At 43.2% G+C, this 27,768-nt stretch overlaps 1 protein-coding gene and 2 long non-coding RNA genes across 3 annotated transcripts; 1 reads left to right on the forward strand and 2 right to left on the reverse strand.

The window, feature by feature from the left end:
* Positions 1–1,010: 1,010 nt before the first annotated feature.
* LOC147644169 (uncharacterized) lies at positions 1,011–1,879 on the forward strand. Its single transcript, XR_015270972.1, has 2 exons — positions 1,011–1,281; positions 1,339–1,879. It is a non-coding gene; the product is annotated as an uncharacterized LOC147644169 (long non-coding RNA).
* Positions 1,877–4,277, reverse strand: LOC147644170 (uncharacterized). The gene is made up of 4 exons (XM_086829855.1): positions 3,897–4,277; positions 3,368–3,831; positions 2,859–3,259; positions 1,877–2,787 (listed from the first exon to the last, which is right to left on the reverse strand). The coding sequence occupies exons 2-4, from the start codon at positions 3,568–3,570 to the stop codon at positions 2,576–2,578; spliced, it is 816 nt and encodes a 271-aa protein (XP_086685981.1). The 5' UTR covers positions 3,571–3,831; positions 3,897–4,277; the 3' UTR covers positions 1,877–2,575.
* Positions 4,278–8,956: 4,679 nt separating this feature from the next.
* On the reverse strand, positions 8,957–10,759 carry LOC147644171 (uncharacterized). Its single transcript, XR_015270969.1, has 2 exons — positions 10,569–10,759; positions 8,957–9,395 (listed from the first exon to the last, which is right to left on the reverse strand). It is a non-coding gene; the product is annotated as an uncharacterized LOC147644171 (long non-coding RNA).
* Between the last annotated feature and the right edge of the window lie 17,009 nt (positions 10,760–27,768).

Consider the following 27,768-nt stretch of genomic DNA (forward strand, 5'->3'; position numbering starts at 1 on the left):
TTAGTTCGGTATCTCCAGCGCAGTTCCGTACGGTGCCCAACGCGGGACCCACGCCTTACGGGAAGTACCCTTTCTCCAGTGTCTGGTCCATGTGTACTTTATGATCCCTCTTCCAGGTCACACGCGGATATCTTTGGCGTGGTATACATCCAAACTCCGGCCCTGCATGTCTTCGAGCTCGTACGCGTTGCTTCCTATCGTCCTCACCACCCTGGCCTTGAGGAACTTCTTGGCAAACTTGGAGTTAAATTGCCTTTCGAAGTCGCTAAGAACGAAATTCCAGCGATACACCTCCTGGCCTGGCTTTGCGGCGAACTCTCTGGCCCTCTGGTTATAGCGTTGGCGACAACGATCGTACGAGGCCTCCAGACACTTGCGCACCTTCTCCTGCACGACTCGGAGCTTGTCAGCCATTGGCATACCGGCCATCTCGTGGTCGCACAGAGACTGCAGCTTCCTGGCCAATCAGTAGCTGAAACCATGTAGGAACATGTGATCTCCGAAAAGCGTGAAAAACGGTGCTTCGCCCGTAGCCGAGTGGACTGCGTTCCGGAGGGCCACTTCGATCTCGGGAAGGTAGGCATCCCATTCCCTATGATCGTTCTCCAGGAACCCTCGGATAGCCGCCAGAACGCTCCGATTCACTCGTTCCGCTGCGTTGCTCTGTGGAGAGTATATCGGTATATATATTTAAATGCCGAATCCCAAAGCTCTCCATGGCTTCCTCGAAGATCTTAGACACAAACTGTCGTCCATTGTCCGAATGCACGATCTCTGGGACCCCGAACTTGTAGAAGACCTCGTTTATGAGGAAATCCACAACATTCGAGGCTTTCGCTTCCTTCATGGCCCTCAGGAACGTGTATTTGGAAAAGGTGTCCACCACAATGAAGATCCAGGCATGCCCTTTCTTCGACCTCGGGTACTTGCCAAGGAAGTCGATGTACAGCTTCTGGAATGGCCGCTCAGTCTGTACTCGCTCACCGATTCCGACCGTCATACGGTGATTCGGCGCCTTCGACTCCTTGCAGACCTGACATCTTCGAACAAATTCCCGAACCTGCAGCACCATCCCGGGCCAGTAGAACTGCCGCCGAAGGATCTCCAGTGTCTTCCCCATTCCGCCGTGAGCTGCCTTTGGGTCCGTATGGGCTCGCTCTACCAGGCTGTGGGTCAGACTCGGCGGTATCCAGAGCTTCCACGCTGATCCGTCCACCTCGTCGTCCAAAGTTGCCGGGGAGGTTCTCTTGAAGATGAGCCCGTCCTCAATCCTAAGATCCGGTAAGTTATCCTCGTTGCCCAGGATCTCTTAGACTAACTCCTGGTACTCCTTTTCAGCAAATTCGGTGGTCTCAAAACCCAGCAACTCTGTCAGGTCCACAGAGATCTCCTCCACGCATCGCGAAAGCGTGTCTGCCACCACGTTCTCGCTGCCTTTCCGGTGTTCTATGGTAAAGTTGAAACCCTGGAGCTGCAGAGACCACCTGGCCAGGCGTCCCGACAGATCTTTCATGGACATCAACCACTTCAAGCTGGCTGATCCGTGATGCACGTAAACGGCATGCCTTCCACGTATGGTCGGAACTTCCGGATCGCCAGGAGAGCTGCCAGGCACTCTTTCTCGGTGACGGTGTAATTACCTGATGCTTGTTCATCTTTGCGGAGAAGAATGCTATCGGCTGCTCCTGGCTGTCCTCGTTCTTTTTGGAAAAGAACGGCTCCAACCCCGATGTGTGCGATGCGTCACACTGAATATAAAAGTGCCGCTTGAAATCGGCGTGGACCAGGACTGGTGCCGTGGTTAGTGCCATCTTCAAGGCTTCCACTGCCAGCTGCGCTTCCGGACTCAATGAAAACTTGTTTCCAGTTTTTTTGAGGGATTCAGTCAACGACGCTGCTAGTGTTGCGAAGTTTCGAACGAATCTCCGATACCAGCCTGCTATTCCCAGAAACGCGCGCTCCTCCTTCATCGACCTCGGCTCCGGCATCCTCCTGATTGCCACCACTCTACCGGGATCCATGCTCAGACGACCTCCACCACGCCACAAAGCAGCAGCACTTACCTGGAGGGATCGAGAGTCAGCAGCAGCAGTCGACAGCAACAGGACAACAACAGCGCCCACAGCAGCCACCACCTCCGTTTGGACGAGCGAGGAAGCCCGTGCACGACGCCCGCGGAGCGGTACCCAGGCATAGACAGACGTCCGCCGGTCATGCAACGAGGCCTACGCCACGAGTTCCGCCGAAGCCGCCCAAGAGGGCGCCAGATCCAGCCGAGATCTACTCATTCAGCCCCGTCGGTTCCATCGAGGTTGAGGAGACGCGTCGGGATGACAGCGTTGGTCGGAACTGGCGTGTCGAGGACCGCCGCGCCGGCGGATTCCGTGACGAACGGGCGTACGTCAACTGGGATGCAGGAGTCAGTCCCCAGGTCACAAGGGTGGATAGGTGGAACGTCTCGTTCAGCGGTGAGGACGAGCGGAACCACATCGAAGGCTTCCTGTTTCGCTTGGAGTACCTCCAGAGGCAATCGCGTTGCTCGTGGGCCGAGGTCATGAGAAATTTCCACACGCTGCTAACGGATAGGGCCCTGGAGTGGTTTTGGATCCACGTGCAGCAGCACCGACTGGACAGCTGCTAGATCGATTCCAGAGCCACGAGACGGAGCATCAGCGGATGCATCAGCTACTGCAGCGGGAGCAACAACCAGGGGAGAGCGTAGATGATTACCAGCATGCGATGCAAACCCTTGCTTCTCGCCTGAAGAAGCCGATGCCGGAGCGTCACCTGGTTAAGGTGATGAAAAAATGGTTAAGAGAAGGGATCGCTCGCTTCATGTATGCGATGGAGCTACTCACTGTGGATAAGTTGCGGCAGGAGAGCCTCGAGGTGGAGCGTACCTTCGGACGCAGAGCTCGGGCCCAATTCCCACCACCAACGCGCTACCAAGGAGCGGAACGGAACCGAGTCAGTGAGGCGTTTGCTCCAGAGCCAGAGGAGGATGAAGATGAGCAACCACTGGAAGTGCAGGAAGTCCGGGAGCGGCCTCGAAATCCTTTCGGGCTGGCTGCTGGAATTGTGGAGCCACGGACCACGGTTTTCGGGATTGCGGGCAGGAGTTGAACAAAGTTTTTTGTTTCCGTTGCGGAAAGGCCGACACCGTCGCTCCGAAGTGGCCGAATTGTATGCGAAACGGACGGCTTGGCGATCCCAGAGCGGAATGGGCTCGCCCAACGCAGAATTCCGCGCAGTAGGAAACCTTAAAAATGAAAAGATAGGCGTTAAGGATAATTCTAATTCTAATAATTCTCGGTGGTGCGAACTGCCGCTGGAGAGGATCGGTCAATCATCTGACGGATAGAGGTACCTGTGGAGTATGAGGGAAGGGTAGAAAACATTCATTTCTATCTGTGCCCTTATCTGGAACAGGCGACCTGGCTCCGGGCGTAGTTGGAAATATCCCGGTTCAAGTGGTGAAGAAGGCCGAAGAAGTTCATGCCAGGGAGATGGAGCACTACGCCGACCAGGAAGATGACAACGAGAAAAAGACTGACCCCGAATCCTGGACATTATCTGAAGCCGAGAACCGAGCGCTAGAGGCAATCAAGCAGAGGTTCCTCACCTTCGAGAAGGATGGTTTGGGAACGACTGGCCTGGAGAAACACTCCATAGAGCTGGTGGAAGGCGCCAAAATTTTCAAAGACCGACCCTACCCTATGTCTCCAGCGAAGCAAAAGGTGGTCGAGGACGAATTCGACAAGATGCTAGCCCTGGGAGTCATCGAGGAGAGCAAGAGCCCTTGGAGCAACCGGATGACGGTGGTGTCGAAGCCTGGAAAGGATAGATTTTGTTTAGACGCCAGGAAACTAAATCACGTAACCGTCAAGGACGCTTACCCCTTGCCTAGTATCGATGGAATCCTGTCCAGAATCGATCAAACGGCGTTCATCTCCAGCGTGGATTTGAAATTTGCGTTCTGGCAGCTCGAACTGGACGAGAAGAGCAAGGTGTTGACCGCGTTCACAGTTCCTGGTCGACCCCTCTAACAATTCAGGGTGATGCCTTTCGGGCTCTGTAATGCGGCACAGAGGCTGGTGATACTCATGGATCGAGTAATCCCAGCCGAGATCCGATCCAACGTATTTGTATACTTGGACGATCTGCTCATTCTGGCCCCGGACATCGAGACGCACTTCCGATACCTACGACGGGTCGCCGAATGCCTAAGAGAAGCAGGATTAACTATCGGCATGAATAAATCGAAATTCTGCTTCAAGTCTTTGACTTATTCGGGTTTCGTCGTGGGTGGAGGTCGTCTGAGCATGGATCCCGGTAGAGTGGCAACAATCAGGAGGATGCCGGAGCCGAGGTCGATGAAGGAGGAGCGCGCGTTTCTGGGAATAGCAGGCTGGTATCGGAGATTCGTTCGAAACTTCGCAACACTAGCAGCGTCGTTGACTGAATCCCTCAAAAAAACTGGAAACAAGTTTTCATTGAGTCCGGAAGCGCAGCTGGCGGTTGAAGCCTTGAAGATGGCGCTAACCACGGCACCAGTACTGGTGCACGCCGATTTCAAGCGGCACTTTTATATTCAGTGTGACGCATCACACATCGGGGTTGGAGCCGTTCTTTTCCAAAAAGAACGAGGACAGCCAGGAGCAGCCGATAGCATTCTTCTCCGCAAAGATGAACAAACATCAGGTGAATTACACCGTCACCGAGAAAGAGTGCCTGGCAGCTCTCCTGGCGATCCGGAAGTTCCGACCATACGTGGAAGGCATGCCGTTTACGTGCATCACGGATCAGCCAGCTTGAAGTGGTTGATGTCCATGAAAGATCTGTCGGGACGCCTGGCCAGGTGGTCTCTGCAGCTCCAGGGTTTCAACTTTACCATAGAACACCGAAAAGGCAGCGAGAACGTGGTGGCAGACACGCTTTCGCGATGCGTGGAGGAGATCTCTGTGGACCTGACAGAGTTGCTGGGTTTTGAGACCACCGAATTTGCTGAAAAGGAGTACCAGGAGTTAGTCTAAGAGATCCTGGGCAACGAGGATAACTTACCGGATCTTAGGATTGAGGACGGGCTCATCTTCAAGAGAACCTCCCCGGCAACTTTGGACGACGAGGTGGACGGATCAGCGTGGAAGCTCTGGATACCGCCGAGTCTGACCCACAGCCTGGTAGAGCGAGCCCATACGGACCCAAAGGCAGCTCACGGCGGAATGGGGAAGACACTGGAGATCCTTCGGCGGCAGTTCTACTGGCCCGGGATGGTGCTGCAGGTTCGGGAATTTGTTCGAAGATGTCAGGTCTGCAAGGAGTCGAAGGCGCCGAATCACCGTATGACGGTCGGAATCGGTGAGCGAGTACAGACTGAGCGGCCATTCCAGAAGCTGTACATCGACTTCCTTGGCAAGCACCCGAGGTCGAAGAAAGGGCATGCCTGGATCTTCATTGTGGTGGACACCTTTTCCAAATACACGTTCCTGAGGGCCATGAAGGAAGCGAAAGCCTCGAATGTTGTGGATTTCCTCAGTTTGTGTCGAAGATCTTCGAGGAGGCCATGGAGAGCTTTGGGATTCGGCATTTAAATATATATACCGATATACTCTCCACAGAGCAACGCAGCGGAACGAGTGAATCGGAGCGTTCTGGCGGCTATCCGAGGGTTCCTGGAGAACGATCATAGGGAATGGGATGCCTACCTTCCCGAGATCGAAGTGGCCCTCCGGAACGCAGTCCACTCGGCTACGGGCGAAGCACCGTTTTTCACGCTTTTCGGACATCACATGTTCCTACATGGTTCCAGCTACTGATTGGCCAGGAAGCTGCAGTCTCTGTGCGACCACGAGATGGCCGGTATGCCAATGGCTGACAAGCTCCGAGTCGTGCAGGAGAAGGTGCGCAAGTGTCTGGAGGCCTCGTACGATCGTTGTCGCCAACGCTATAACCAGAGGGCCAGAGAGTTCGCCGCAAAGCCAGGCCAGGAGATGTATCGCCGGAATTTCGTTCTTAGCGACTTCGGAAGGCAATTTAACTCCAAGTTTGCCAAGAAGTTCCTCAAGGCCAGGGTGGTGAGGACGATAGGAAGCAACGCGTACGAGCTCGAAGACATGCAGGGCCGGAGTTTGGATGTATACCACGCCAAAGATATCCGCGTGTGACCTGGAAGAGGGATCATAAAGTACACATGGACCAGACACTGGAGAAAGGGTACTTCCCGTAAGGCGTGGGTCCCGCGTTGGGCACCGTACGCTGCGCTGGAGATACCGATATAAATGCTCCCAATGATCCTGTCGAGCCGCTGGAAGCCGGGAGGAGCTCTCCATATCCTTGGGTGGTGTTGCATTTCGGGTGGGAACTGACTGAAGGACTATCGATATATCGATAGGGACAGGTAGAATTGGGTAGGACCCAGCCCTGGGCCTACTGAGCTAGCCTGGCGTTGCCCGAGAAAGGATGTAGTTCCGTTACAAAGTGAACAAGCAAAAGTTTCGGGATTGCTGGCTACTGCAGCCCGATTTTAAAGATTGGATTAGCCGACATAATTCAGACAATAACAAGGCTTATTGCAAAAACTGCAAATTCAGTATTAACTGTAGAATTGACCAAATAAGAGCGCACATGACGACAAAAAAACATGCACATCAAGTTTGGTGAAACAAAGTAAAATTTGTTTCGAGCTGGTCAAATCTTCAGAAACTTGTCGCAAAGAAGCTGCGATAGCTATGTTTATAGCCCAGTATTGTGCTATTTAGCCGGTTGGTCACCTAAGTGAATTGTTGAAAACACATTTTGGCGCGAAGAAGGTTAAATTACACAGAACCAAGTGCACTAACCTTATTAAAAATGTATTGTCTGTGCACTTTAATGAAGATCTGCGTCTTGACCTGGGCAACGAAAAGTTCAGTCTGTTAATTGACGAGTCTACCGATATAAGTATAACCAAGCTTCTAGGTAAGTAACAGTCGTTAATGTAGCCTAATATACATATTTAAATTTTTGTGTTTTCAGGGGTTGCTATAATATATTGCAGCGCTTATTGCGAGAAAATTCAATCGACGTTCCTTTCACTTGTTTCAATTGAAAGTGGAGACGCACTTAACATTACCAAGTGCCTCCATGGTGCTCCATGGCTGCTTATGAGGACAGCAATAATGACGAAGGAAAAATAATCGAAGATGACTTAAAACTATTATCTTAATAACAATATTATAAAATTACTGTAAGCAAACTTTTTGTCCTTTTTTCTATCCTTTTATTAATATTTTCATCCTATATTTACCTGTTTTTTTTTGTCAATCTGTCTTTTTTTTTTTAATATTGGCATCACTGGTTGAAATGTCTTAGGTTTTAAAATATTGAAGTCAGACCAAACTATGGAGTATGTTCTCTTTCTCTTTTATGGGAATTAATTTTTATTAGAAATTAAAATTCTTGATGTATTTTAGAATATATAAATATGGATGGTAGTATGGTAGCTTAGGAATTTATTTTATTAATATTATTTTGTATTATTTGTTTATCTATGTATTTTTCCCTTAATATTTGTTCTCTATTGCGTAGCTCGGACGTGGAGGTTTGTTTATATTCTGTGCTTAGAACATTGGTCACGAATTGTGGATGTATCCCGTAATGGATAATTCATTACTGATTAAATTTTTTATTTAATACGGAGCCGAAACGATTCAAATAAGCCCTTGGCTTTTGCTCAGAAGAAATGAACTCATTGGGATATGCCGTCGGCAAAGCGGCGGCTAAAAACACTTACGTTTGCGTTTGGATCTTATCGCTGCATGTTTTGCCCTCTTAAATTTTTTTTGATTATATTTGTCGGATGTTAGTTCCTTGAATCGGAGGCAGAAAATATATAGGCATGCATTTATGCATGTGTAAAGGCATTTATTGGGACATTGACGTACTGTTGGGCGAACAGGAAAACCTCGCGATGTAAGTGTACACCGGCTGGCCGATATTAATGATGCTCTTTTTCTCACAACACAATTTCTCTGTTCACGGAGGATTTAGCACAGAAATATGTGCAAAAGCTTAGAAGGCGTGTGTGTGTGTATGTTGGCAAGTGGATGGACAATGAGGACCGAAGGAAACGGCGAGGAATTTGGCGGCGCACACAATACGGACACGGATGTAAACTTTTGACGATCGATGACGAAGGTAAATTGGAAAATTTCAACTACTGCAAAAAAGAGTTATAAGGTTGAAGCCACAAATCCCACGTCACGAAACGAAGAAAACCCGTCAGGGGTGATTTCAGCGTGTCAGCTTTATAGGCTGCATACATGGCACTATTAGCTTAAAAATAAGGGCCGCGATCCCGACCGATAAGCCCAGGTTAACACTGCGAAAGCGCGCCCGAGAAGTGGAGCGCGAACTCACCGTCCCTCAGCTCGTTTAGCAGCTCGGGAACTCGGGAGCGGGGTTTCGGCCACATAGATTCGCTCGTCGGGCAGTGCGCTAAGGTCCGATGTACACGGGAGCGCAAGAACGGGAGATAACATTTGTTTCTAATATGCGTGTTTTTAGCAGATTAATCCGTTGAATTGTACACGATATCGTAACACAAAGTTTTTTTTTTGACTTTAATTCGTACGCAAAAGATTCTTGCTACAATACCATGGGATTGCATTGTTGCGCTTGCCTTATCGAACAGGGTCTGAAATAATAAAGAAGTGAGATAGGCTTATTTCCATAAACAACATTTTTATTAATAATCTAAATATGAAATTTAATTTGAATTTCAATACATTATTATCCCTTCATTGTCAGTATCATCAAGTTCAAGTGCATCGTTAGCGCCTGGAGGTATAACACACCAATAAATGACTCCTCTAATTTATCTTCTATACCCATACTAGAGGCGATTCCATATATTAAGCGCAATAATACCAATCTTATAAAGTTGGGTGGGCTTGTAGTGAATGCCATTAATAGCCTGTTTGCCCAAAGTATTAAGTTGACTTTTTATTACAGTTTATCATAATTGATACAGCAGTATACCTATAATCTAAAATCATTGTACCTATAAAAGATTTATTTAGGAAACCAAAAAAAAAGAAGGAATGCTTTTGTATATGTACACTTAAAGGTTTTTTATTTGTAATGCAACTTGATTCTTCTAATTTATAATAGAAAGTATAGCCAGCAATGATGTTAGCACGTTTAATAGAAATCCGGTTTTGAAGCCACCATGGTAACGAAACCATTACAATAAACGATACAAGACAATGTTTAGGCAATTGGAAATGTTTAATATTTAGGGGACTCCATATGCGATTAATTGACTGAATTAATGAAAATATCGGCAACAACCCATTCAAACTGCTTATTCGATAATTTTAGCACTTCATCGACTCCGAGGGTGGTGAAAATATTGACTAAATTCCGGAAAAGAAAATTTGGTTTTAAATGTTTATACTTGGTATCGCAATGTAATTAAATTCATAATTATGATTTTTAACGAAAATGTGATTTATTCGTAAAAAAATTGTAAGTTATTAATTAAATATTCCATTCCAACATGGAATGCAGTGTTGCATTTCGGAAGGGAACGGGCTGAAGGACTATCGATATATCGATAGGTGAAATTGGTTGGACCAGGAGGGGGCGAGGAAAATGAGCGAACCGGGAAGTTCGAAGCGGCCTAAGAGAAAGGGTTCTTGCCCTTTCTCTCAGCAAGGGCGATGAAAAAGTAACGGCTGGAGTCTGGAACAGAGGAAAGGAACCGGGCTATAAAGGGAAGTGCGAGCGGAAAAAACGAGGAGAAAAAATCTGGATGGATACCGTGGGCGGTTAACTTCGGAAAGAAAAAAACGTGATCCCGGAATCAAGTTGGAGACGTGACCGATCGCCACCCAGTGCCGTTTCCCTGAGCCGTCGCCTCAGAGCCACCCAGTGCCGTTTTCCTGAGCCGTCGCCTCAGAGGCACCCAGTGCCGTTTTCCCAGAGCCGTCGCCCGAGCTGCTGGCCACCGCGTCGCCGCCGCCGCAAGCCAAGTCCGCCGGCCGGAGCCAACTTCGGAGCCGTCGCAGCCCAAAGACGACCCCAGATCCGCTGAGCCGCCGCCGCAACACAGTTCCGACACCCAAAGCAGCCGGCTGAGCCACTGCAGGAAATTCACTTCAGCTGCTACCATCCGGTGAGTCCGTTCCGGATGGGACGAAATAAGGGGCGAATTGCGTATTAATTTCTGCCCAGGCAGCTGCCGCCGACCTGCGGGCAGCCCTTACCACCCGGCGCCAAACCAGGGCGAGATGGGATAGCTGGTGCAACCCATGCGCTGCGACCAATTGGGGAACGGAGAAGAAGCAATTAAGAAGCTCTTAGCCAATCGTGGCCAATTGGTGGCCGAAAAGCTTCTCCTCCGCCAACGTTGTCGGTCCCCAATAAAAGGCAGCCTTGGTGCAAGCGCATCCCTGGCTGAGGCCACGTTCTCGCCGTGGACGAGTTGGCGCCTAAAACCATATTTGTAACTCCGTTAGATGTAAGATGCCAAAAATTTATAATCAATAGCCAGTAAAAGATTAAAATGAAAATGGAGTAAGTTTTACCTGGGAGGAGATGGGCCAGTCGCTAGACCTCCTGGAGTAAGCTCCGACATGCCGGAGATGGGTGATGCCCCGAAATGTGGAGGAGGCATCACTGGATGGGTGGGCGCGTCGTGGCGGAACCAGCCAAGCCACAAATTCAACCCAGCAGCTTAATTTTTGTTGTTTGTTTACCTTTTTGTATTGTTAGTGATGACACTTGTAGTTTAGTCCGAGACGTCCGATTAATTCGGTATTTTAAATTGTGCGGACTGCGGGCCTTGGGTCGGACCCAGCCCTGGGCACCCTGAGCTAGCCCGGCGTTGCCCAAAGAAAGGCAGTTCCGTTACAGCAGGAAGCTGGAAAGAGTTTAGCCTTAAAACAGCCGTGAATGCCAATAGAGATCAGTTCATGGGATTCACCAAGGGCGAGTTTGAGCACTGTCTTAGTTGCCAAAGGCTGAGCACACATATATGCTTTAATCAGCAAGCCACATTTAGCGTGGAAAAGCGGTGTGATTTGAATCAGTTGTTTATCCACAAGACTGATACGCTAAAACGTTGTGGGTAACAACTTCTCAACGAAACAGATGGATATTTTCCACTCACATTCCTATAGAGCGTCAAGCTGTGTCCAGCGGAATACCTTCAGAATTAATCGTAAACACATTCAGCACTATTATCAGTAAAACAAAAGCTAAGATTGACATAAAACAGGTGTTCCAGACAGTTAAAGAAAATACAGCCAAAATATTCAAAATATACGAACTAGCAATCTGAAGCACCACCACACCGAGTTTCTCGTTAAACATTAGTGTAGGTTGAACACCTGTTTAAGTCGCGGTATAAGTTATAAGCAACAATGTTTATACTCCACAATTCTTCTTACACACTATTTCTTAAAAACCATTTTTAGCTAAAAATACCGTTAAGTTTTATTAATAAAATCAGTACTTGTTCTCACCGCAAATAAAAGCTTTACTAAACAATACTTATCATCTTTCCAAGTGAACGGACGTGTTTTTTTCTTGCGCTCTCGTTTTGTGTTAAAGTTTCAATCTAACCACCGGGGTTAACTTAAATTTTCTAATTTGTGTTTATAACTTCCCGTTCACTTCGCGTGTGCATGCAGCTATCCTAATTTTGTGTATATAATTGGTTTTATTCTCCAATTTAGTTGTGCTGCTAGTGCTAGCTTTTGCATATTTTGAATTCCTTTTTGTGCCTTCTTCGTCTAGCTTTTGTTTGCGCCGTCGCAACAGCTAAACGTTTCATCTATTTATCTCCCACGCTCTCCAACTCTCTCGCTTTAGTTAAGCCGCTACACTTCTTATCTTATCTAATCTATTACGCTCTCTCGCTCTCGCTCTCGCTTCTTTCTTCATAGCTCTGTTGTTTTTTTCAATTGAAAGTACAGTGGTAAGTCGCTAAAATGTCCTCAAATATTGTCTGTTCCGTTAAAACCTGCAAAAAGGCAATTGTTGCAGGTGACCTTACAATCGGCTGCTGGCTGTGCGACAACGTCATGCACGCCAAGTGTATTGGAGTTGCAGCTCGGACGGTGGACGATGTAAGGAAAAACATCGGCCTGCGTTACTGCTGTGAGGCCTGTCGCGATGTAGAAAGGGAAATGACGGCATTTTAACGAGTTTTCGTAAAACTCTTGATATGTTCTTGGCGCTGGACACCCAATTTAATAGCCGTACGCTATTAAATGAGTCTCCTAGGCGCAAAAAAACTGCTACTGGTGGGCAGCATGTAGACGGACCCCAACTACCTGCAACGGGCTCTCAGCAGCAGCCTCCATCGGCACAGCCCTCGACCTCAGCATTAATTCCAAGAGTGCTGAGATCGAGCGCTAGGAAAGATTCGGTATCCGAATGTGCAGCGGGAGTGCCCGTACCGCCGGTGATTTCTGTTTTGTCCCAAATATTGACCACTCAAAGTCCCGTGTTTAACGATATATCTGCCCAGGGTGTTAGGCCCGGAATACCGACCGACAATGGAACCGCAGATAACCAATCTGCCTTGCCAAAAGCCCTTATAGCGGTTCCACCGACGAGACATATTTTTGTCTCGCGGCTCTCATCTGACCAAACATCGGAAGATGTTCTCGCCTTTATACAAGGCAAAACCAGAGCCGAAAAAATTAAGATAAAGGTGGAAAAGTTCAAATTTTCTTACGCAAGGGACATTTCATCTTTCAAAATAAATGTCCCTAACGAGCTCTTTAACACAATTTGCTCTCCCAACTTCTGCCAGAGTACATAGTTGTTAAGGAGTTCGAGGCGAAGAAAAAGAAAAAGCGGCCTGTAGGAATAACTCTTCCCAGGCCTGATGTTACCACTGCGCCTTCTACGTCTTCCAATCCCGACCCAAAAAACTAACCTACTGCTTAGGTATTTCCTATCAGAATGCAAAAGGCTTACGTAGTAAGCTTCCTAACTTGTATTCTGATAGCCTTTCGTTTGCATCTCAGGTTATTGTGCTCACAGAAACCTGGTTAAAGCCGGAGATTCTGAGCTCTGAAGTTTTTCCAGCTGTGTTCACGGTATATCGGCTAGATCGCTCTATCAGACGCGGGGGTGGAGTTCTTATAGCGGTGGACTCCTCACTCACGTCAGAATTATTAACCTTCGAGGAATGCAACGATGTTGAATTCCTCTGTGTGAAGCTATCTATCAAAGGTAGCTCCATTTTTATTACCTGTTCCTACATACCTCCACTGTCGGAACTTCCTATTTATTGGAATCACCTTTCCGCTATTCAGATGGTTTCCAGTAGACTTTTGGATAGAGACCAGTTGGTAGTTCTAGGAGATTTTAATATCCCTGGTGCTATTTGGTGCTCGAATAATTCCACCAATACTCTCAATACATCTACACAACATGACTTTATCGATGGCTTGTTTGACATTTCGCTGTCTCAAGTCAACCATGTGCGAAATTCCTTACAGCGCTTGCTTGATCTTTGCTTCGTCTCTGATCCTGCGAGAGTCAGTTTAGCAAGGGTGGCGCCTCTGATGTGACTCTTGATATTGGGTGTGACGTACAGAATATTTCTGACCGTCCAGCCAATAAAGTCCTATGTTTTCGCAAAACGGACTTTGAACGGCTGAATAATTTTATAAACGAGTTCAATTGGTCCGATCTATACATGTGCACTGACATGGCAGTTGCCGTTGATATTTTCTACAGTGCTATGAATTCATTTTTTACTGAATGTGTTCCGTTATATTATCCGCCAAGCTCGAATAAACCGCCATGGTTTACTAAAGAGTTGAGCCGACTTAAAAATAAAAAATCTAGACTGTATGCTAAATTTAAATTCACCGGTTCTCAATCTGCCCTTTCATCTTATTTATCAGCTCGGTCAAACTTTACCGTGCTGAACGCGCAGTGTTATAAAAACTATTTAACTCGTTGTAGGGCCCAGTTCTCACAGGACCCAAAACAGTTTTATAATTTCGTTAACACTAAACGTAAACCTAAAACAAATCCTTCCTCGCTTTCATTTGAAAATACTACCGCAAATAATGATCAGGCAATAGCCGATCTATTTTTGCAGTTTTTTCAAACAACCTATTCAAGCTCTTCTTTACACCAGATTTATTCCTACGACATACCCAAATCGAACTTAATTTTCTGTCCTAGCCTAAACGAAAGCTCTCTCCTTTTAGATCTTCATCGTGTCAAGCCAGTTTATTCGCCAGGTCCCTACGGAATTCCTGGCTGTGTGCTCAGGTATTGTGCCGACGCCCTGTGCTATCCCCTTCTGAAATTGTTTACCTTGTCCTTAGAAACCTCCCACTTTCCCATTATTTGGAAGGAATCGTTTATTATTCCTCTCCACAAAAAAGGTAGCAAATTGGATGCCAGCAATTATAGAGGAATCTCTAAGTTGTCGGCCATCCCAAAATTATTTGAAAATATTATCACCCCTCATTTACAGCACCTTTGTAGATCGGTTATTTATCCATGTCAACATGGTTTTATTAAGCGAAGATCAACAACAACAAATCTTTTGGAGCTCTCTTCCTATATTATAAAGGGCTTCCATAATAATTGTCAGACAGATGTAATCTATACTGATTTCAGTAAAGCATTTGACTCTGTTAATCATTCTCTCCTCGTTAGAAAACTCGATTCAATGGGTTTTCCAAGTGATCTTCTTAATTGGATCTCTAGTTATTTGAATGGCAGGACGCAAAAGGTTCTCTTTAAGAATAATTTATCCTATATTCTAAGGGTTACATCTGGTGTCCCGCAAGGAAGCCATTTGGGACCCTTATTGTTTACATTGTTCATAAATGACCTGCCCAAAGTCTTGACTAACTCCAGGTACTTATGTACGCGGATGACGTCAAGCTTTGCGTGCAATACAATGACGTTGCCTGCCAGTCGGATTTACAAACAGATCTTAATAAATTTCAAACTTGGTGGCGTGTAAACTTATTAAACTTAAATGGCTCGAAATGCAAGCTAATGACATTCTCTCGTGTCGCTCCTAAGCTTGCTACTTACACGCTGAACGGCTGCCCTTTGGAAAGAATTAATACAGTTGACGATTTGGGCGTCCGCTTGGACCCAAAACTTGACTTTATTGATCATATTTCGTCTATGGTGAATAGAGCCAGGGGTGTGCTTGGATTTATTAAACGGTGGTCGAAAGAATTCAATGACCCCTATGTTACTAAATCCTTATATACTTCCTTAGTTCGTCCTATCCTAGAATATGGATGCTGCGTTTGGAGCCCTCAGTACGGCGTCCATAGTAAACGCATTGAGTCGGTTCAAAAGAACTTTTTACTTTTCGCTTTACGCGGTTTAAATTGGGATGCAAGCCAAAGATTACCTTCCTACTCTAGTAGACTCCTATTAATAAACTTTAAAAACCACTAGATCTTATATCCCATTAGTGTTGCGCCACTGTAGGACCTCCTTTGAACTGCATGAACCTTTTAGAGTGTTATGTGCAAATTATAATGATTTGTACACAATAATCTCTAACGTAGATTCCCTTCCCAAATTAAAATCTTTAATACTAACACACTTAGTAAGCATGCAAGCTAACAATCTGGCAGCACGCCGGTAGTCAATTTTCCTCGTATTCTGTCCTATATTTTCCATCGCGCCTACTAACACCTAACCCAAACAGGCACGTGCCTGGTGTCATACGGGCCACTTGTATGTACTGACCTTAGTGCATCAACGTGCACATAGCACTCTAAAAGGTTCATGCAGTTCAAAGGAGGTTCTACAGTGGCGCAACACTAATGGGATATAGGATCTAGTAGTTCTACATGGTACATGGAAATTAAGCTGACTCAACAAGTCAGTACTTTCCACATCACCATGTATAAGGTTAAAAATAAAAGTTATCCCTAGCATCGTTCTACGATTGGCTAAGGACGGCAACTTTATTAATAGGAGTCTATTAGAGTAGGAAGGTAATATTTGGTTTGCATCCCAATTTAAACCGCGTAGAGCGAAAAGTAAAAAGTTCTTTTGAACCGACTCAATGCGTTTACTATGGACGCCGTACTGAGGGCTCCAAACGCAGCATCCATATTCTAGGATAGGACGAACTAAGGAAGTATATAAGGATTTAGTAACATAGGGGTCATTGAATTCTTTCGACCACCGTTTAATAAATCCAAGCACACCCCTGGCTCTATTCACCATACACGAAATATGATCAATAAAGTCAAGTTTTGGGTCCAAGCGGATGCCCAAATCGTCAACAGAATTAATTCTTTCCAAAGAGCAGCAGTTCATCGTGTAAGTAGCAAGCTTAGGAACGACACGTAAGAATGTCATTAGCTTGCATTTCAAGTCATTTAAGTTTAATAAGTTTACACGGCACCAAATTTGAAAATTATGAAGATCTGTTTGTAAATCCGACTGGCAGGCAACGTCACTGTATTGCACGCAAAGCTTGACGTCATCCGCGTACATAAGTACTCTGGAGTTAGTCAAGACTTTGGGCAGGTCATTTATAAATAATGTAAACAATAAGGGTCCCAAATGGCTTCCTTGCGGGACGCCAGATGTAACCCTTAGAACATTGGATAAATTATTTTTAAAGAGGTCCTTTTGCGTCCTGCCATTCAAATAACTTGAGATCCAATTAAGAAGATCACTTGGAAAACCCATTGAATCAAGTTTTCTAACGAGGAGAGAATGGTTAACAGAGTCAAATGCTTTACTGAAATCAGTATAGATTACATCTGTCTGACAATTATTATGGAAGCCCTTTATAATATAGGAAGAGAGCTCCAAAAGATTTGTTGTTGTTGATCTTCGCTTCATAAAACCATGTTGACATGGAGAAATATCCGATCTACAAAGGTGCTGTAAGTGAGGTGTGATAATGTTTTCAAATAATTTAGGGTTGGCCGAAAACTTAGAGATTCCTCTATAATTGCTGGCATCCAATTTGCTACATTTTTTGTGGAGAGGAATAATAAACGATTCCTTCCAAATAATGGGAAAGTGGGAGGTTTCCAAGGACAAGGTAAACAATTTCAGAAGGGGATAGCACAGGGCGTCGGCACAATACCTGAGTACACAGCCAGGAATTCCGTCGGGACCTGGCGATTAAAAGGAGAGGGCTTTCATTTAGGCTAGGACAGAAAATTAAGTTTGATTTGGGTATGTCGTAGGAATAGGTCTGGTGTAGATACGAAGAGCTAGAATAGGTTGTTTGAAAAAACTGCGAAAATAGATCGGCTATTGCCTGATCATTATTTGCATTAGTATTTTCAAATGAAAGCGTGGAAGGATTTGTTTTAGGCTTACGTTTAGTGTTAACGAAATTATAAAACTGTTTTGGGTCCTGTGAGAACTGGGCCCTACAACGAGTTAATAAGTTTTTATAACACTGCGCGTTCAGCACGGTAAAGTTTGACCGAGCTGATAAATAAGATGAAAGGGCAGATTGAGAACCGGTGAATTTAAATTTAGCATACAGTCTAGATTTTTTATTTTTAAGTCGGCTCAACTCTTTAGTAAACCACGGCGGTTTATTCGAGCTTGGCGGATAATATAACGGAACACATTCAGTAAAAAATGAATTCATGGCACTGTAGAAAATATCAACGGCAACTGCCATGTCAGTGCACATGTATAGATCGGACCAATTGAACTCGTTTATAAAATTATTCAGCCGTTCAAAGTCCGATTTGCGAAAACATAGGACTTTATTGGCTGGACGGTCAGAAATATTCTGTACGTCACATCCAATATCAAGAGTCACATCGAAAGTTGGATGATAAGGATCTTCGGGCTGCGTCAGAGGCGCCACCCTTGCTAAACTGACTCTCGCAGGATCAGAGACGAAGCAAAGATCGAGCAAGCGCTGTAAGGAATTTCGAACATGGTAGACTTGAGACAGTGAAATGTCAAACAAGCCAGCGATAAAGTCATGTTGTGTGGGTGTATGGAGAGTATTGGTGGAATTATTTGAGCACCAAATAGCACCAGGGATATTAAAATCCCCTAGAACTACCAACTGGTCTCTATCCAAAAGTCTACTGGAAACCATCTGAATAGCGGAAAGGTGATTCCAATAAATAGGAAGTTCCGACAGTGGAGGTGTGTAGGAACAGGTAATAAAAATGGAGCTACCTTTGAAAGATAGCTTCACACAGAGGAATTCAACATCGTTGCATTCCTCGAACGTTAATAACTCTGACGTGAGTGAGGAGTCCACCGCTATAAGAACTCCACCCCCGCGTCTGATAGAGCGATCTAGAAAATATACTGTGAACACAGCTGGAAAAACTTCGGAGCTCAGAATCTCCGGCTTTAACCAGGTTTCTGTGAGCACAATAACCTGAGATGCAAACGAAAGGCTATCAGAATATGAGTTAGGAAGCTTACTACGTAAGCCTTTTGCATTCTGATAGGAAATACCTAAGCAGTAGGTTAGTTTTTTGGGTCGGGATTGGAAGACGTAGAAGGCGCAGTGGTAACATCAGGCCTGGGAAGAGTTATTCCTACAGGCCGCTTTTTCTTTTTCTTCGCCTCGAACTCCTTAACAACGATGTACTCTGGCCAGAAGTTGGGAGAGCAAATAGTGTTAAAGAGCTCGTTAGGGACACTTATTTTGAAAGATGAAATGTCCCTTGCGTAAGAAAATTTGAACTTTTCCACCTTTATCTTAATTTTTCGGCTCTGGTTTTGCCTTGTATAAAGGCGAGAACATCTTCCGATGTTTGGTCAGGGGAGAGCCGCGAGACAAAAATATGTCTCGTCGGTGGAACCGCTATAAGGGCTTTTGGCAAGGCAGATTGGTTATCTGCGGTTCCATTGTCGGTCGGTATTCCGGGTCTAACACCCTGGGCAGATATATCGTTAAACACGGGACTTTGAGTGGTCAATATTTGGGACAAAACAGAAATCACCGGCGGTACGGGCACTCCCGCTGCACATTCGGGTACCGAATCTTTTCTAGCGCTCGATCTCAGCACTCTTGGAATTAATGCTGAGGTTGAGGGCTGTGCCGATGGAGGCTGCTGCTGAGAGCCCGTTGCAGGTAGTTGGGGTCCGTCTACATGCTGCCCACCAGTAGCAGTTTTTTTGCGCCTAGGAGACTCATTTAATAGCGTACGGCTATTAAATTGGGTGTCCAGCGCCAAGAACATATCAAGAGTTTTATGAACACTCGTTAAAATGCCCTTAAAACCGCTTTTGGTTTGCCGCATGAAAGACATCATCTCCCTTTCTACATCGCGACAGGCCTCACAACAGAAACGCAGGCCGATGTTTTGTTTTACATCGTCCACCGTCCGAGCTGCAACTCCAATACACTTGGCGTGCATGACATTGTCGCACAGCCAGCAGCCGATTGTAAGGTCACCTGCAGCAATTGCCTTTTTGCAGGTTTTAACGAAACAGACAATATTTCCGGACATTATATGGACTTACCACTGTACTTGTACTTTGAAAAAATAACAACAGAGCTATTAAGAAAGAAGTGAAGACTCTCAGCGAGAGCGAGAGAGCGAATGAGATCAGATGAGATAAGAAGTGCAGCGGCACCGCTAAAGCGAGAGAGTGAGAGAGCGTGGGAGATAGATAGATAAAACGTTTAGCTGTTGCGACGGCGCAAACAAAAGCTAGACGAAGAAGGCACAAAAAGGAATGCAAAATATGCAAAAGCTAACACTAGCAGCACAACTAAATTGGAAAATAAAGCCAATTATGTACACAAATTAGAATAGTTGCATGCACACGCGAAGTGAACGGGAAGTTATAAACACAAATAAGAAAATTTAAGTTAACCCTGGTGGTTAGAATCAATCTTTAATACAATACGAGAGCGCAAGAAAAAAAACACGTCCGTTCACTTGGAAAGATGAAATGTTTAAAAAAAAAAGAAAAAAAAAGAACCATCGTTAGAAATGCATCGCTTATCAGTGATCATGGTGTTCTGCTGAACGCAACCAATATTATATCGAAAACTATATGGTGAAAAGTGAAGGCATTAACCTTGTAGGGGTTGACATCCGACTCGTCTCAGGCCCTGATTCTTATTGGAGCTCCAAGTGGGAAATAGATGTAATAAAAAGTATGTATAAAACATGTTCACGTTTTACATATGTATATATAAATACACATGGAAAATTCCGTTATCTATCTATTTTAGTCTATTGTATACTCTGAAATTGAATGTGACCAAAAATTGTTAATTATCTGTGTAATGTCAATATGTATGAGAATTAAAATGATAATGATGCTTAAAATTATGAATGTCGGTCCTCATTGGGGGTGGGAAGGGGTGACGTGGAAAAGGCCATCCAAAGTATATCAGGGTAGTTCAAGGAGAATGTGGAAATTTCTGTCGGGTGTGTTATTAGAATCAAGACCTATGTAGATCCGAGATCGCTAAGATTATTTTTCGTGCTGTTTTTTTTTAGTTTTTTGATTTTTTTTTTTTTGTAATCAACTGGACATTTGTTGTGCGACCCGTGGGCACCTGGGAAGAAATCCCGCCTCGAGAGGCTGGCTAGGCAGCCTTGCCCCATCAGCAAAAGCACGTTGTAACAATTCTGACTAAATTTCATAATACCCTCCAGCGTCGACACGAGAAAAAAATACTGAAATGTGAAATGTCCTTACCAGATGTCCCGATTGAATATTTCGAGAATCGGTAATACAACTTTTTGTACAATAGGCTTTTATTAAATATGTTTGCGGTCAACGAACACGCCTGACTCAGTAACGGACTCTTTGATATTCTGCTACCATGCTCTCATTCTTTTTAAATTGCATTACGAATGCGACACACGCTAGGCTACAAGCTACAAATTGCACTTCCTAAAACTGCAAAGTCAATCTAGACATTCTATGCCACACTTTACAGTGGGCAAATGAACTATCCCAAACACAGTTCAATCCAACACGAATCGATTAACATCAAGGGCTTTAAAATGGCGTAACAATCTCTAAGTCCATATAATAACATCCGGATAAATAAGAACCACTCTGGCCTTTGAATGGCCCCCACGACAGCAGTAAAGTTCAACATAACCTAACCTATGTACATATTTATATAAATACATAAGTGTTTGTATAATTCGTAAGTTAAAAAATTGATTTCATGTAATTTATTTATCACGAATTTATTACAAATCGTTTTTACAATAAATGAAGAAGACCGACCGATAAGTTTTGAGTCTCAAACTGAACTAATAATTGATCTGCATTGGTTGACATTCAAGCCTAGGTCTCAAGCTTTTCCAAATATTGAGTGTACTTCAAAAGATCTTAGAGAATTACAGAGAGTTTTAGAGTTATTGATTTAAATTCACTTTTGTTGTCTTTCATTCTTCTTTTAAATTCAAGTGCCTTAACTCTTGGATGGAAGTAGTACTCTTTGCTTTTTACGATCTTGCTGTTGTAATTTAAGATTTTTGTTTTCGTCTTGGCGAGTCAGAACATTGAACGTGACAATTTTTTTGCTGGCTTAGTTTAATAGTTTTTATTGGTTTATTTCTACCTGTTTTCGGCTACTGCCGATGTTCTGACTTTATATTTGTTGTCGTTTTCACAGATGATGAAATGAAGAAAAATATTATTTGCCGAAAAAAAAAACTCAATAGTGTCTTTTTTTAAATCGATGTTTTCACTGCTCTAATGACAGCTGCAGTGTTCACAAATGCTTTGCGTTGTAATTAATTATTGTTAAAAGATAAGTGACTTTTTTGTATTCAATTAATAAATTCATTTACAGATTTACTTTTGAACCTGGATGCGTTTTCAACCTAGATGGTGGAAACGGAAAAACCATTATATTTCCAGTTCAATTTACTACCAATTCAATAAACTTCCGGATTAGTATTCCCACGATGGCTACCCAAAAAGATGCAAGCTCAACGCATATGGTTTACCTTATATATCAATGCATTTACCAATGGTAATTAGAAGCGGCCAATAGTTACAAATCGTCATGAGAACAAAGAACGTCAGCAGAAAAACAATGAATGTCAGTGGAAGCAACGACGGCGGCAGAGACGCTGACAGTGATGGAGCAACAAGTAGCCTATATAAACGATTGTTAAGCTTAAGCTAATTCAGTTCTTAATCCAACTCAAATCAACAAAGATTATTTTTTTAAATTAATAAAAAACTAATAATCTTTAACTGGTGGTTCATATCCTCGAAAAGTGCAAGTTCCGCGTCGATCGCTAAAAAAAATTCCCACGTTTCGGTAAAATAACTCCGCCTAATACGTAAAAAGTGAAATCCAAACAACGCGAACCGAAGGAGCGAAAAACAGTCGCTACCCCTATTTTAAAGGACTAGTACCTGGAGGAAAGATCAGGCCATTAATTATCGCCGTGATCCTTTTAGTACCCGTTCGAAGGGTATATAGGTGGCCCCCAAGTAGACCCACACTCGAGAAAAAAAAAAAAATATAGATAATGAAAAAATAATAACACTGAAAAGAAATTAACACTATTCGCAATTAAAAATTCTCAACACAAAATAAGAACACAAAATTCGAATTATTTACTAATTAAGATTCAACTTTTGACTTCTGAGTAACTGAAATCAAAACACAAATTATTTATCAATAATTCATATTTCAAAATGACCAAACAAGACTAGTCGACAGACTCTCAAACCTTACAGGACCTTCTTCAAGCACACGACTAAACGCACGAATTATGACACAAAGTGAGATTGAGGGAAAAATAAAAATAGTTCTAGAGGAAAACCTCGGTAACTTAGTAAAGGCAATAAAACCTTAAGGACTTCTCTAAATATGAAGATCAGAAAATTACAAAAGAGTTTGCACATAATTTAAGTTAGTTAAATAACTTAGATAAATAACTAGATGAGGGAAAAATAAAAATAGTTCTAGAGGAAAACCTCGGTAACTTAGTAAAGGCAATAAAACCTTAAGGACTTCTCTAAATATGAAGATCAGACAATTACAAAAGATTTTGCACATAATTTAAGTTAGTTAAATAACTTAGATAAATAACTAGATATCGTCCGATCGCTTAGAGATTTTTCAGGAAAGAAAACTGAATATTTATCATGGAAAAAAATGTTACCAGGGTATTAAAACTCTATGAAAACAAAAAAAGGTTCACCTAAATATCTCGGAATCCTTTTAGCAATTCGCAATAAGAATATTGGACAAACAGACGCCGTATTGGAGTCAAACAATACTCCTATAGACTGGACAGCAATCTCGAAATGCCTAACAGTGCACTTTTCAGACAAACGCGACCTAAAAACTTTAGAATATCAACTTTATGCCCTTAACCAAGCAGCTCCATAGTCGAATTCTACCGAACAGTCTATCAATTTTCTAATTTTGAACCAAATTGGTAAAGAAGATAACTCACAAGAGACCGTGAACTCCTTAACATGTACCGAGAAAATGCTTTGGATACATTTGTCAGAAACCTAAATGGCAACTTGTCACCATTGTTGGCCATTAAAGAACCACATGACTTAGGGCACGGCCTTTATCTATGTAGCCTTCTTGAGAATCAAAATACTAGAAATAATCAGACGCCAAAAACCCCTTATTTCGGAAAATTACCAATATTACCCCCTAATCATCCGCAACCATACCGCATAGTATCTACAAAGCAAGGCTTTCATCCACACCTATACCATTATCCAAATCAGTCGCAAATAACATCCACAATGGGAAAACTCCACTTGTTCAGTTTAATCAACCCAAACCATACAATCAGACTTTCGTAAAACAGGTAGCACTTCATGGCACACCAAACATTCCCCCACGACCACAACCAAAACCAGTACCTATGGACGTTGATCAATCAGTTCGTTCGCGTCATATGTATTAATTATATGAGCCAACCGAGAAAAAATAATTATGCAGGGAGAAGACCACTTAGTTCTGCTAATGTCCAAAATGTTAACAAAATACCAAGGCAATTCCATATTTACACAGACTCAGATAATGCAGTACAACAAGTTACAGAAGAAGACTCATTTATCTCAGAACAAGAACAGAACAGAAAAAAACAACGTAAATGACCTACAGGAAGAATACGCATGGCAAGCCGATGTCGATCAACAAGAATATATAGACAGTTCAGAACTACATTTTTAGAGTAAATCGTTCCTCGCTACCCTACTTTAAGGTAACCATGGGGAACGGAAAAATACTAAAATTTCTAATTGACACCGGTTCAAACCAAAATTACATCCAAAACCAATTAGTACCAAAGCCCAAACCTAATGAAAAAGTTTTCTCCGTCAATGCAGTTGGAGGAGATACTAAAATAACACATAGTTTTGGTAGTCCCGAAAAAGTCCGGTCAGTCCGAAGAAAAGACATACAGATTAGTAATTGACTCTAGGAAACTAAATAATGTTACTATCTCAGATCATAACATCATAATCGAAATCAGCGAAATTATCGCACAGCTTGGAGACAACAAATATTTCTCGGTGTTAAATCTGAAGAGTGGTTTCCATCAGATACCACTAAAAGATACGGACATAGAGAAAACAGCATTTGCTGTAAATGGAGGAAATACGAATTTACAAGACTTCCATTTGGCTTAAAAAATCTCCATCTATTTTTCAAAGAACTTTAGACGACATATTGAGAGAATACAAAGGAAAAATCTGCTACGTATATGTAGACGACATTATAGTCTTCAGCTAAGATGAGGTAGAACATGGCCAAAACCTTGAAAAAGTATTTTCAACTCTTCAAAATGCAAACATGAGAGTTCAAATAGAAAAATGCCATTTTTTAAAATGAAGTTGACAATATCAAAAATGGTGTTAAAACCAATATAGGCAAAATAAAAGCAATTACAAAATTTCCAGAACCAAAAACGTTAAAGGACCTCGTTGCTTTTTTGGCATGACAGGGTATTACAGGCGTTTCATCAAAGACTATGCAAAAATAGCAAAGCCTTTAACCATTCTCCTAAGAGGCGAAGAAGGCCGTATATCTAAGACCAAGTCAAGCAAAGCCGCTATAAACTTGGATAAAGAAACTATATTGGCATTCGAGAAACTTAAAAACACTCTCATCTCCAGGGATGTGACTCTTGCATATCCAGATTTTCGGCATATCATAAAACAGAAATCCTACACGGAGGAAAAACTCATCGCAATCTTGACAAACAGACTCGACCCTAAACTTAAACTTGTAAAGAATCAAGGTACGACAGACACCCCCCCAAAACGAAAATACAACAAATCCCCATTCCAAATTATCGAGGAGAAATTATTCACGTAGATATTTACATTAAAAGAAAACCAAGCGTTTTAACAGGTATCGATAAATTCTCCAAATATGCACAAGTACAACTTTTACTGTCAAGAGCATCTGAAGAAATAAAAAATCCACTAAGAGAAATGCTTTTTGCTTTCGGTATGCCAATAATAATAGTAATGAATAACGAACGAGCACTAAGCTCGGCTGCATTAGGTTCATGCTAGAGGACCAACTTAAATGGACGTTGATGCACTAAGGTCAGTACATTCAAGTGGCCCGTATGACACCAGGCACGTGCCTGTTTGGGTTAGGTGTTAGTAGGCGCGATGGAAAATATAGGACAGAATACGAGGAAAATTGACTACCGGCGTGCTGCCAGATTGTTAGCTTGCATGCTTACTAAGTGTGTTAGTATTAAAGATTTTAATTTGGGAAGGGAATCTACGTTAGAGATTATTGTGCACAAATCATTATAATTTGCACATAACACTCTAAAAGGTTCATGCAGTTCAAAGGAGGTCCTACAGTGGCGCAACACTAATGGGATATAGGATCTAGTAGTTCTACATGGTACATGGAAATTAAGCTGACTCAACAAGTCAGCACTTTCAACATCACCATGTATAAGGTTAAAAATAAAGGTTATCCCTAGCATCGTTCTACGATTGGCTAAGGACGGCAAGTTTATTAATAGGAGTCTACTAGAGTAGGAAGGTAATCTTTGGTTTGCATCCCAATTTAAACCGCGTAGAGCGAAAAGTAAAAAGTGCTTTTGAACCGACTCAATGCGTTTACTATGGACGCCGTACTGAGGACTCCAAACGCAGCATCCATATTCTAGGATAGGACGAACTAAGGAAATATATAAGGATTTAGTAACATAGGGGTCATTGAATTCTTTCGACCACCGTTTAATAAATTCAAGCACACCCCTGGCTCTAAGATCTGTTTGTAAATCCGACTGGCAGGCAACGTCACTGTATTGCACGCAAAGCTTGACGTCATCCGCGTACATAAGTACTCTGGAGTTAGTCAAGACTTTGGGCAGGTCATTTATAAATAATGTAAACAATAAGGGTCCCAAATGGCTTCCTTGCGGGACGCCAGATGTAACCCTTAAAACATTGGATAAATTATTCTTAAAGAGGACCTTTTGCGTCCTGCCATTCAAATAACTTGAGATCCAATTAAGAAGATCACTTGGAAAACCCATTGAATCGAGTTTTCTAACGAGGAGAGAATGGTTAACAGAGTCAAATGCTTTACTGAAATCAGTATAGATAACATCTGTCTGACAATTATTATGGAAGCCCTGTATAATATAGGAAGAGAGCTCCAAAAGATTTGTTGTTGTTGATCTTTGCTTCATAAAACCATGTTGACATGGAGAAATAACCGACCTACAAAGGTGCTGTAAGTGAGGGGTGATAATGTTTTCAAATAATTTAGGGATGGCCGACAACTTAGAGATTCCTCTATAATTGCTGGCATCCAATTTGCTACCTTTTTTGTGGAGAGAAATAAAAAACGATTCCTTCCAAATAATGGGAAAGTGGGAGGTTTCTAAGGACAAGGTAAACAATTTCAGAAGGGGATAGCACAGGGCGTCGGCACAATACCTGAGCACACAGCCAGGAATTCCGTAGGGACCTGGCGAATAAACTGGCTTGACACGATGAAGATCTAAAAGGAGAGAGCTTTCGTTTAGGCTAGGACAGAAAATTAAGTTTGATTTGGGTATGTCGTAGGAATAAATCTGGTGTAAAGAAGAGCTTGAATAGGTTGTTTGAAAAAACTGCGACAATAGATCATTATTTGCGGAAGTATTTTCAAATGAAAGCGAGAAAGGATTTGTTTTAGGCTTACGTTTAGTGTTAACGAAATTATAAAACTGTTTTGGGTCCTGTGAGAACTGGGCCCTACAACGAGTTAAATAGTTTTTACAACTCTCCGCGTTCAGCACGGTAAAGATTGACCGAGCTGATAAATAAGATGAAAGGGCAGATTGAGAATCGGTGAATTTAAAGTTAGTCTAGATTTTTTATTCTTAAGTCGGAGCACATTCAGCAAAAAATTGAATTCATGGCACTGTAAAAAATATCCACGGCAACTGCCATGTCAGTGCACATGTATAGATCGGACCAATTGAACTCGTTTATAAAATTATTCAGTCGTTCAAAGAACGTCTTACGAAAGCAAAGGACTTTATTGGCTAGACGGTCAGAAATATTCTGTACGAAACACCCGATATCAAGGGTCACATCGAAAGTTGGATAATAAGGATCTTCGGGCTGCGTCAGAGGCGCCACCCTTGCTAAACTGACTCTCGCAGGATCAGAGACGAAACGAAGATCAAGCAAGCACTGTAAAGAATTTCGCACATGGTTGACTTGAGACAGCGAAATGACAAACAATCTAGCGATAAAGTCATGTTTTGTAGGTGTATGGAGAGTATTGGTGGAATTATTTGAGCTCCAAATAGCACCGGGGATATT

The sequence above is a fragment of the Drosophila serrata genome, unplaced genomic scaffold, assembly GCF_035046125.1.
Source record: "Drosophila serrata isolate PLE 108 unplaced genomic scaffold, ASM3504612v1 contig_225, whole genome shotgun sequence".
Taxonomy (NCBI): Eukaryota; Metazoa; Arthropoda; class Insecta; order Diptera; family Drosophilidae; genus Drosophila; species Drosophila serrata.

Excerpts from the sequence above, each read along its gene's own strand:
- LOC147644170 (XM_086829855.1), bottom strand. The coding sequence starts at position 3,570 with ATGTCCAGGATTCGGGGTCAGTCTTTTTCTCGTTGTCATCTTCCTGGT. Across the intron at positions 3,260-3,367 it reads CCTTCCCTCATACTCCACAG|GTTTCCTACTGCGCGGAATT; the intron begins GTACCTCTATCC and ends TTCATTTTTAAG. Across the intron at positions 2,788-2,858 it reads CCTGCCGCAACTTATCCACA|GTGACGCTCCGGCATCGGCT; the intron begins GTGAGTAGCTCC and ends CACCTTAACCAG.